At 36.2% G+C, this 12,443-nt stretch overlaps 1 protein-coding gene across 6 annotated transcripts in view; it reads right to left on the bottom strand.

Moving 5' to 3' along the window:
* Vps13b (vacuolar protein sorting 13 homolog B) overlaps positions 1-12,443 on the bottom strand; it is a 564,858-nt gene that overhangs the window by 462,458 nt on the left and 89,957 nt on the right. For 5 of the 6 annotated variants that reach the window (XM_031359340.1, XM_031359343.1, XM_031359341.1 and 2 more), the window contains exon 17: positions 6,052-6,233. The exons of the other annotated variant lie outside the window; for it this stretch is intronic. In XM_031359340.1, the coding sequence (XP_031215200.1) occupies positions 6,052-6,233 (182 nt within the window). The remainder of the gene's footprint in view (positions 1-6,051; positions 6,234-12,443) is intronic. 6 annotated transcript variants of the gene reach the window in all.

The raw sequence follows: 12,443 nt of genomic DNA, 5'->3' as shown, positions 1-12,443 counted from the left end.
GGGCTTTAAGACCCTCATCTCATGGCCAAGTTGGTCATCAATGGGAGGAGAAGCCCTTGGCCCTGTGAAGGTTCTATGCCCCAGTGTAGCGGAATGCCAGGGCCAGTAAGCAGGAGAGAGTGGGATAATGAGCATGGAACAGGGGTTTGTTTTTATTATTTTATTTTATTTTTTTCAGAGGGGAACCTGGGAAGGGAGATGTAAATAAAGAAAATTAATAATAATGATAATAATAACAATAATAATAATAATAAGACCCTCATCTCAGCTGCCTAGAAGTTAGTATTCTGCTAGCAGCCTTCAGATGAAGATGTAGAACTCTCAGCTCCTCCATCACCATGCCTGCCTGGATGCTGCCATGTTCCTGCCTTGATGATAATGGACTGAACCTCTGAACCTGTAAGCCAGGCCCAAGTAAATGTTGTCCTTATAAGAGTTGCCTTGTTCATGGTGTCTGTTCACAGTAGTAAAACCCTAAGACACCATCTGAAAAATGAAATGAACTCAAAATGTCTGAAAGTGATAAGGGAATTGTAATCAAAATTAATGAGCTTATTTACATAATTCAAAACAAAAAGATAGTATACATTTTTAAAAATGACTCAGACTTTTTCAATGAAATATATAAATAGCAAATACAGTCATAAAAATATTCTCAATAGCATTATCCATGGAACAAAAGAAAATCAAACCCTCAAATTTACCACTTTACAGCCACATCAATGGCTAGCAGCATAAAAGTATGGCAAAGTTGTGGAGAGACGGGCATAACATCACACACTGCATATAAGACTACAGAGTGGTATAGATATGGGGAAAGTTTGACAGCTCCTCAAAAGATTAAATATAGAGAGACTACGTGGCCTAGCAATTCTACTCTTGAAAATATAGAGCATTTGGAGAAATGATAGCATGATTCACATAAACTATAGGAGTAGTCATAACAACACTTCATAACAGTCAACAAGATTAACAATCAAATATCTACCAAATGATGAACAAAATGTAAAATACACACACACAGTGTCACTCTATTCTATAATAAAAGGCTCCATGCTAGAATGTGTTCCACAAAGTTTCACAAGCTGGAAGCAGTCTCCAGAATGGCAATGTTAAAGTGGTGAAACCATTGTGAAATGGAGATTGGGAGCTGATGAACTAGCTTAGGGCTTGGGAGCACTAGCTGTTCTTGCAAAAGGCCCTGGTGCAGTTTCAAGCACCCATCTGGCAGCTCAGAACTACCTGTAATTCTAGCTCTAGGGGTCACACACCCTTTCCCAGACACCTCAGGTACAGGCACACATAGAGTGTACTTAAATACATTCAGGCAAAACTCTCCTACACGTAAAATAAAAAGTAGAGATCAGCTATAACTAGCTCACAGGAAAGGGGTGCTGCTGACTTCAGGAGGAGTTGGTTCTTACAACAGCATTTAATATTAACTAAGGCCAAGCATGCTTGCTCCCTGCTGTACTAGACCTGTTTCCTTCTACTTCTATAGCCTGTGACAACCACAGAAGGGTCCTCAACAGAGTGAAGTAGAACATGGATTCCACATTGAAACCTCTAGCCAAATTTGTAAACAAAAATCAATCTCTTTATACCATAATGAACCCAAATTAGGAATTTTGTTATAGCAATACAAAATGGATTCAGAAATGACACATTCTATACTACAGGGACTTTGAAAATGTTATGCTAAGAACTGAGTCACATACAAATACATGTTTTATAGGTTCTATTTATATGAATTGTATTGGGAATTGGTTCTAATGCTTTGTCTTATTTTAGCTCCCAAAAGCCACGCTTCTAGACCTGATGGTCTCTGCCCACAGCTGGCTTCCATTGATAATAAAGAATAGCCATTCAACCAATGGCTGGGCAGGGGGATGGGGTGGGACTTGACTGGGAAGCAGAAAGACGCAACTTAAGCCCTGTCAACATGTAAGAATCTGGGAACGTGGCCCTAGGGGCCACTTCCCCTACTGGGTCTGGCGTAGCAGAGATGAAATCTAGATTTTGGAAGATGTTAACTCCCAATATTGGAGGGGAGTATTTGCTAGCCGCAGGGAGATTTTAAAGTGCACAGCCATTGAGCTAGTCAAGGCATATCAAAATTAGCCAACATACATGTGTGTGTGTCTATCTGTCTGTCTGCTTTTCATTCACGAATCTAGAAAGGTCTTGTGCAGGTATAGCACTTCAGAGATCTGCTGGGAGCAGTCTGACTACTTCACCACTACACAGACAAACCCAAACAGTCAAGCATTAGATTAATCTCTGGCTATGGCTAAAAGGGTTGGAAGGCAAGGTAAATATACACACCACAACACACACACACACACACACACACACACACACACACGGTTCTTTTGGGTAATGTTTTAAAGTTTATTATAGTTATGAATACAACATCAGGAATGTATCAAAACATACTGAAAAGGTATCTATAGAAACAGAGCAGAGGAATGGCAGAGAGGAAAGAAATAAAGGAAAAGCCTTTCCAACATGATGAGAAGTAAACAAATGTAGATAATAAGCTTCATATTAAGCATAGATAATTAGCTTCATATTAATCTCAAGGCAAAGGACTTGAGTGGAAACAGTATTAGTGATAAAAGAAGAGGAAAATGGAGAGTACGAACAAAATAATGTACAATAAATCAGAAGAAAGCTCAGAAATGAAAGAAAACCTTATGTTTCATTATTAACTCTCAGTGGATGATATGACCATCTCAGGAAACAGGAAAATAGGCTACAGGCAAATGAAGATGGTAGAAAGTAGCATACAGCCAACTGTAGAATGGAAAAATGTTCTTCTTCACAGATTATAATAACTCAAGTATAAAATCTTTTATTACTGTAGTAATTTAAAACTGCTTTAAAGCAAGAGACTCCATGTATCAACAAATTGCATTAAACAAAGTTTAACAAAGCATTGTATATTGACAGTACTCATATACAAGAGCATAAAATGCTAAAACTTAATATCCAAAATGCATATATACTTTCAGGATCTATGTTAGCATCAGGGCCTCCAAAGCATGTGGTGTCCCATGGGCTGATCTCGCAGACCTGTTGCCAGGGCAACAGCCACCATATTCCCAGAATCCATTGGGCTCACCTCCCACCTTTACCTGCGGCCACTGCGGTTCTAACACATCAATCTTCAGCAAGAAAATTTGGTGCACAATTTAATCACTACTACATTAGCACTGAAATACACACAAATGGATTAGCCTGGTGTGGGAATGACAAAAAAAACTACCACTTGGAAATTAGCTTTTAAAATATACTTTAGATAAGTTTCCCTCCATCTATTTTAAGTGTTTTAAGTTATTTATTCCATTTTCTCAAGCCCTTAGAAAAAAAGTAACATTGTCTAACAATACAATCTTCCCAATTCCCCAGTCTCTAAAACATTAGCTCCACTAAACTAAGATCTTACAATATTCCATGTTACAAAACACCGAATTGCTGGCATTTGTCCAAGACATTTCTTTAATGCTTAAGAATGATAATTTAGGATAACTTCCAGAGTACTTTTTCATGTTACAGTTCATTTTAGAAATTCATGAAGAGAAATAAAAAATAAATTTTCTTAGAAAAAAATTGAGGCATTATAAAAGAAAATCAGTACCTCCAGTTTATTAATTTTAGGCTATTTTAGCCAATTCACAAAAACTAGAAGTTTTAACTTTTCATGAATACTGTAGGCAGTAAGATAAACAGTCAAGCGAATAAGACCTCCAGAGAGATTATCACTTGAAATAGAAATGTGAAAAACAAATGCAATACTTTCTATAAAATGCTAAGCCTATGAATGGCCTCAGCCAACCTCAGAACTCAGAAGAGCCCACCAACTGATTATCCAATACCAAATGGTCAGCCCTCAAAACATACATACAAAGAACATTATACAGACTGAACAGATTAAGAATATGCATACATATACAGATGGCTAAAACAATAATTAATGAAAAAATTGAAAGAAAATAAGAAGGGGTTTATTAGAGAGTTTGGAGTGAAAAAAGAGAAAAGAGAAATGATGTAATTATAGTATCATCTCAAAAGTAAAAGAAATAATAAATTTTTTAAAGGCTGCAGCTTGCATGTAGTTTAGTGTGTTCTACAAGGTTTGAAGCACTGGAGTTTAATCCTCTCTGGGAGGTACTGAGAGGGCAGAAAGTTTCTTTGTTTTCATGACAGGATTTCTCTGTGCAGCACTAGCTGGCCTAGAACTCACTCTGCAGGTTGAGCTGGCCTTCTACTCAGAAATCCACCTGCTTCTGCCTCCTGAGTGCTGGGATTAAAGCTGTGTGCCAGCACTGCCTGGTAAGAGAGTAAAAAACTTCCTTAATGCAGGCTCTTTATGAGGTGAATAGGGAATGCAAATAAAAGTATTGCTTCATGACTTAATGTCAGTGGCCACAAAAGAGAGAAGCTTGGTGTGGCTGCACACATGTAATCCCAACACTCAGGTGGTGACCTAAGAGAGAACACAGACAATACCAAACAAATGTGCTCCCTATCTACTACCAGGCTATGGCATCAACTGAGTGAATGACAGTCCTCCAGCCCACTCCTCCTCGCAAAAACCTAACCATAAATTACTTTATAATACACAGCCTATGAAACTTTCTCAGAAATGTATCACATTTAGGCCAAAAGAGCAAATACTGACCAACACAAAACTACTAAAATAAATTCATGACTTTTATTGTATTGTAACTGAATAATATAAATTAATAAATAGCAAAAGAAATTGGAAAAAACTCATAGAAATGGAAGAATTGACTTTCGAATGACAAGAATGTCACTGTAAAGATCACAGAAGAACCAAAAGAAATCCTACAATCAAATTAAAATACAACTTAAACAGCAAAGGTGGTTCTTCAGAGAATTTTATGGGCATGAATGATTATGCTTACATCAGAAAGAACACAACTAATTAGCATAGCCATATAATTAAGGTCTTAATAAAAAAAAAACAGCCCAAAGCCAACACAGAAGATGAAAAGAAGTCATAAATGTCAAAAATATATATATATATAAACAAAAAAATGGTTAAAATAGAATTTTAAAAAAGGAAGCAAGACTGACAAACAAGATGAAATAGAGAAGACAAATATTAGAGGAGAAATGGGGCACAATACCACAGATACAAGTAGAATGAAATGTAAATATCATTAAATAATATTTTGAAAACTACTATTTCAATATACCAGAAAATCTAAAAGGAAAGGTGTGCCCTCCCCCAAGCCTTGAGCAAACAGAATCAGACCTTGTTTTGTCACAGTCAGCTAGCCCACCTAGGGTAGAGTTTTCTGACCTAGGTAAAGTCTATTGTTCTGCCACATCTGCAGCTTCCTGCAAAAAGCCACTACCTGCTCAGCCTTTGAGCTTGCTTTCCTGATGAGATCCTGGCAAAGGGGGAGATATACATGACCAGGATTGTAGATCAAGAGTAAATTTAGGTAGAATTCTAAATGCTGATGCTGATGAATGTTGCAAAGTTGTAGTGGCTGTCTTAATGTGTCTATTCCATTATTTGGCATGTCAGTAGAGGTAGACAAGTGTGATGTTTATCTTCCCATTGCTCTGTTGTGACTTTGCCTGTCATAGGTAGGGCCCCTTTTTAAATTTAGACCACAGAACTAAAGATTGAGCCTTGATCAGAGAACTTTGTCTTGGCTCCTTATTTCTCTCTATATCCTTCACATCCATCCCCAGCTTTCCTTTCAGGAACCCAGTAACCTGTAGCCACTGGCTGCTACAAAAAGGATAAATTGCTAGGTACATATGACCTACCAAAACTTAACAGACACCAGCACACTGACATGCACTGTGGAGCATTATTCATAGTTGCCAGTTTGAGTAGGTAGTCTAGATGCCCAGGAAATGATGAGTGGTTTGAGAAAATGTGGTATAAATATTAGTCAATATTACTTTCACAGGAATATTCCTTCAATTGAGCACACTAGACACAGGGATTTGAGTATTAGTCATCTCTACAACAGATTTTCCTTATAAGGAAAAATGTGTTCTTACCTGTCATTTGAAAGACTTCATTCATCAAAGCTTCATTTACTGTTGAAGAGCTGACATTTCCAATATGAGACCAACTCTGATATATTGCTTGCAACAAAAGTGTCTGTGCTCTTGTAGCTTGAATTGTGAGATTTGGGAGCTCAAAAATACCCTCAGTTACAACAGTCTGAGATCTTTTGGTCCTATACATGAAAGTAAAAAATAAAAATAAATAAATAAATAACTGAATAAATAGTTTTTATATGTAACATACTAGAGGGATTGTGCTGCAAAGGGGATAAGGTATATATTAACATGGGTTGTATGTGTGGTATGCATGTGTATGCATAGTCATGTATATGTTCATATATGTGCATACATATACATATGTGTGTGGATAGTGAAGATGGAAGCCAATAACAGGTGTCTTCCTCAATCATTCTATACCTTATTTTCTGAGGCAGGCCCACTTACTGAGCCTGAAACTCACTGATTTAACTTGACTGGCAGATACAAAGGATATTCCTAACTTAGCCCCATCCCTATTCCACTCCCATCACCATATCCAGAATTCAGAACCTCATGCACAAAGAGCACTTTACTAAGTGAAGCATGTCCTCATACTCCTGAAATTTTTTGAAATTTTGAAAATGTCTGAATTAAAAAGGGATTATAATTGCTGATGTGTTAGAACGGCAGGTCACGTCAGACCACGTCATACCACACTAGGCCCAAACAGTTCCACATGTAAGAGGTTTAATTGAGAGGAAGAGAGGGGGCACAGAAAGAGAGGAGGGAGGGAGAGAGAGATGGAGGAATGTTCCCTTATGTATATAGGTTCTGACATAGTGTCTGCAAGTAAAGGTGGAAAGTGAGCCCAATGGATTCTGGGAATATGGTGGCTGTTACCCTGGCAACAGGTCTGTGGACCCGCCCATGTGTTGCCACAGGCTTTGGACGCCCTAATGCTAACAATTGCCACATTATAAAAACATTTTAAAGGACTGAGGTACATAAATTATTAAAATGCTAATTTTTTCTTTAAAGGGAAGGAAAAAACTCTCCTACAGCATCATAGCAACATGGCTTCCAATGAGCATTGCCCTACCTAAGACAGACAAAATCAAAACAGCAATGGGAAGATAAACATCACATTGGTCTACCTCTATTGGCATGCCATATAATGGAATAGACACATTAAGAGAGCCACTACAACTTTCCAATATTCATCAGTGTCAAAAAATTCTACCTAAATTTACTCTCGACCTACAATCCTGGTCATGCACTAAAAGGAATAAACTAGGAGATGAATGTACAATGCACAAAGCATTCTTTACACCAAATAAGTAAAACTGTACTGATGAGAACAATGGGAGAGTAAGCAAATCAGACAGAATTCACAAAACAGTATTTAATTCTAATGTGCTATATCTCTTTTTCTCTTTCCTGACAGTTTCAAAATGGACAGCTACTTCTCTATATTACTTTCCCAAATTTTCATCTGAATTCCTGAACAAATAAAACTTCTACAACTACTACCAATAATAAAGAACACAGGCTTCCAGTCTGTCTGGGCTGGTGCCCTGAGCAGACAGACCTTGGGCACAAACTCGGCACACACTCCCACAACACCTAGAGGAAGCTCCACTCCCAGGTGCTCTAACACACTAGGATCAGAGGTGAGGAGTACATAACATCTACCCCAACACCAGGAATAACTGGGACCTGCAGGACCAAGGCACACAGGAACTTCACCAGCCCAGTGGCACAGGTTCCTTCTGGTCTGACTGGGACAGTGTACTGAGCAGACCTTGGGCGAAAACTCTGCAGCCAGTCCCACAACACCCAGAGGAAGCTCCACTCCCAGGCACTCTAACAAGCTCAGGATCACAGGATCCCAGAATCACAGGATTAGAGAGACAGCTTGACTCTAAAGAGTTCTGACACAACCAGGATCACAGGTAGGACAGGCTCCATTCAGATTTAGCCAGGGCAGGTAGCACTAGAGATAATCAGATGGCAGAGACCAAGCATAAGAAAATAAACAACACAAACCAAGGTCACTTGCCATCATCAGAACCCAATTCTTCCACTATTGCAAGTCCTGGGCAAACCATTACACTGGAAAAGCAAGATTCAGATCTCAAATCATTTCTCATGATGAAGATACAGGACTTTAAGAAAGACATAAATAACTCCCTCAAAGAAATACAGGAGAACACAAGTAAAAAGCTAGAAGAATCACAACAAACAAATTACACAATCAAACAGGTGAAGGAAATGAACAAAAGCATCCAGAACCTAAAAATGGAAATAGAAACAATAAAGAAATCAGAAACAAAGACAACCCAGAAGATAGAAAACCTAGGAAAGAAATCAGGAGTCATAGATGCAAGCATCACCAACAGAATACAAGAGATAGAAGAGAGAATCTCAGGGGCAGAAGACACCTTAGAAAACATTGACATAACAGTCAAAGAAAATGCAAAAAGCTAAAAAAAGCTCCTAACTCAAAACATCCAGGAAATCCAGGACACACTGAGATGACCAAACCTAAAGATAATAGGTAGAGAAGAGAGTGAAGAGTCCCAATGTAATGGGCCAGTAAATATTTTCAGCAAAATTATAGAAGAAAACTTCCCTAACCTAAAGAAAGAGATGCCCATGAATGTACAAGAAGCCTACAGAACTCCAAATAGATGGACCAGAAAAGAAATTCCTCCCCTCACATAATAATCAAAACACTAAACACACTAAACAAAGAAAGAATTTTTTTTTTTTTTGGAGACAGGGTTTCTCTGTGTAGCCCTGACTGTCCTGGAAACTCACTCTGTAGACCAGGCTAGCCTCGAACTCAGAAATCCGCCTGCCTCTGCCTCCCAAGTGCTGGGATTAAAGGCGTGCACCACCACTGCCCGGCACAAAGAAAGAATTTTAAAAGCAATAAAGGAAAAAGGTCAAAAATAAACATACAAAGGCAGGCCTATCACAATTAAACCAGATTTCTCACCAGAGACTATGAAAGCTAGAAGATCCTGGACAGATGTCATGCAGACCCTACAAGAACACAAATGCCAGTCCAGACTACTATACCCAGCAAAACTCTCAATTACCATAGATGGAGAAAACAAGACATTCCATGACAAAACAAAATTTACATAATATCTTTCCACAAATCTAGCCCTACAAACGATAATAGATGGAAAACATCAACATAAGGAGTAAAACTACACCCTAGAAGAAGCAAGAAAGTAATCTTTCAACAAACCCACACGAACTAATTCCACCTCTAACAACAAAAACAACAGGAAGTGACAATTACTTTTTCTTAATATCTTAATATGAAAATTAATATTCCAACATATCCTAATCTATTGAAATCCAAAAATATGAGGAATTAGAAATTTGTTGTCATCCAATGGTCTCTCTAATTTGGTAATTGGAGAAATAGGTCCAAAATTGTATAATCAATATACACTTTCTGCTTGTTTGTATATGACAGTGTCTTGCTGTGTACTATATAATGGTCTTGAAATCATGCTTCTCCTATCTCAGCCTCTCTATTAGTAGTATTGTTTATTTCATGTTTTTATACTATACTATGGTTTTCAGAGCAGCTTACATATTTCAAAAGTATTTATATACTCAAAAGAAATGTAGACAATTAAATTGGGAAGGGCTTGTAAGAGAACAACTAAGAGGGAGACTGAATGCTTTGATTAATGTTTGTAACTCTTGTATCAAGTTTGAAGAAGAGGACTTTATAAGTTACTCTTTCTCTGAGATGTTTGTTTTTCCAAATTATCACAGCCAATGAACCAGATTCTTACCCTCACCTAATGTCTGTGCCACCCTCCAAGCAGAACCATTGTACACTGAAACAGTTGGTGAATGACTATATGGATAGACCATCTTAATACATACAGCATTTCTTAAATGAATGTAACCTGTTCTCTGTGGGCTGAGAATAAAGTCACTCACTCAAGTCAAATAGCTTTGACCAAAGCAGGAAATCTATATCCAAAAATTGAGCCTATAATTCATTCCTTGGTGCAGCAGAACTGTCAACTCTCAGCTTAGCTAAGATGGAGGTAAAATCCTTTGGTGATGTGAGAATCATTGAAGTACAGCCTTATTACAATGAAATCCAACGTCTAAAAATTGTTCTTATTTGGGGCTTGTACTACAGTAAGAGCCAAGATTTTACACTCTACTAAATATAAAAAAAAAAAACAAACAAAAAGACTTTATATATTTATGTTCATTTAAAAAAATACTAGTAGTGATATATTATTTTAAAATATACAGTTAATGTTTGTAGTTATTTAAAATTTATATTGAGAAAAACGTATGTATTTTCAGTATTGCTGTAGACAAGCATCTACATTACAGTGTTCAATTGACTGTTGTTTTATATCAAACAACTTTTATAAAACTCATTTTTATTCTTATAATATTTTATACAGTTTAAAGAATATGACAAAAAAAGGTATTGTAGGTATTGAAAGGGGGATCTCTTGGAGGAGTTGGGGTAATAAAGGGAAACAAGAATGTGATTTAATTCTATTTACTTAAAATATGTTTTTAAATGTTAACAAATTCAGATAAATTGAAATCATGTATCTTTTCTCATCATAATACAATAAAACTTAAATCAATAAAAAAAAAAGAAGAAGAAGAAAAACACAAACACCTGGGGCATCTATGTGAACCTAGTGTCGTGAACCTAGTGTCATGAACCTAGATGCTGTACTTTCATCCTGATACAGCACTGGGCACTGGAGCACAACAAAAGCCATGAACCTAAAAGAACCTCATTACTGTAAGCTGAAATTACTGAGGGAATACTCAACTGAGACTTTTTTAATCTCAGAATAAATTTAGCTACTGTATATGGCATTTTAAATTTCAAACCATCAGATATTGTAAAAAATGGTTGCCAATAGATTACATTGGAATAAATAAAAACATTTCCATAGGCAAATTTTAAAAGATTTAATTATTATACATTGAAGTATTTCCCAAGGTTGGAGAGTAATTCTCTTCTTCAGATTTACTATCAAGGAAAATATATTTTACATATTATTATTTAATAGTAAACAAGATAATTTTGCCATATATACATGACACTTTGAAGGCTTTATTTTTCAGTTATGCCAATCAAAAAAGTAAAGTTTGTTATGCATCTTTTAAATTAATATTTTAACTAAATTAACAAACTTAAAATGTTTGGCAATACACAGTAGCTGATACAACATTCTTATGGTTGATGTAACAATATCAATAGAGAAGGCATTTCTTTCTTTTGTCAACGATTAAATTACCTATTACCAGTTCACAAGCCAGGTAAGTAACAAATGCCAAGTTTGTATTATGCATTTCATCCAGTCTTCATGTCAAACTATCTTTGCTTCAGAAAAATTTTAAAGATCAATAGATTTTACAACTTAAAGCTACTTGGGGGACTCATTAAAATGTCAGTGAAAATACACAATAAAAGTGTGACTTTTCCTTGTGACTTATACCACTGCATATTTATTTAAAACAAAGAAGCTCAATATAAAATAATAGTAAAGTATCTAACAAATTCTAGATTTGTTTTAAAATATATCCAAGTTGCATTTTAATAGTTATGTTGGTCATTTATGTGGCAAATGTCTTGTACTCATATTCAGAAATCTTGGTCTGAATATATGTTTATTTTACAGAATAGGCTTAGAAACTATCAATCCAAACATTACTCTCTAGGGAAAAATAAATCCTAGTGTAACTAGTGAGATAAACAACTCATTAAAATTCAACTTGGATAAACTCCAGGATAAATTGAAGGAAACAGAAACAAGTAGATCTTAATTGCATAGTAGCAAATACTTTAAATAAATATACCCTAATTACAAGTAATTTAAAATAATATGATTCACCATTTCCTGGCAAATCACAATACAGAGGCAATGAAATTTCTCTGCCAATATAAGATTTCTATGTTTTTAAATTCTTGTTTTCAATACATAAAAAGACAATTCTGAAGTGTGAATCTTACTACTGGATGCAAAGAAGTAAAACAATCTACTCAACTTCCTACAGATACCATAAAATGTCTGCCACATGTACACATCAGGAACAATCATCCATTGGCTTTAAGATACAATTTATAGCAATTGAAAAACATATTTCAGCAACAGCTGGATCTAAAGACTCACATAAAGTTCCCAAATGCAAAGCATGACAATTTAGAGCAGTGCCCAAAATATATTTTTGTTATTGCTCATATCCTGTACAATAAAATAAGATTAGGTCATTTTTTTCAAAATAGAGTTAATATATGAGACCAGTTAAAACACGGAAAATTGATCTTCTCTCCGGTGAGTTCCTAAGCCGGGAACAGTCAGCAGGGAGGCACAGACCCCAAGAGT

This window comes from Mastomys coucha, unplaced genomic scaffold (genome assembly GCF_008632895.1).
Source record: "Mastomys coucha isolate ucsf_1 unplaced genomic scaffold, UCSF_Mcou_1 pScaffold7, whole genome shotgun sequence".
NCBI classification, from domain to species: Eukaryota; Metazoa; Chordata; class Mammalia; order Rodentia; family Muridae; genus Mastomys; species Mastomys coucha.
This window is presented reverse-complemented; position numbering and strand designations above follow the sequence as displayed.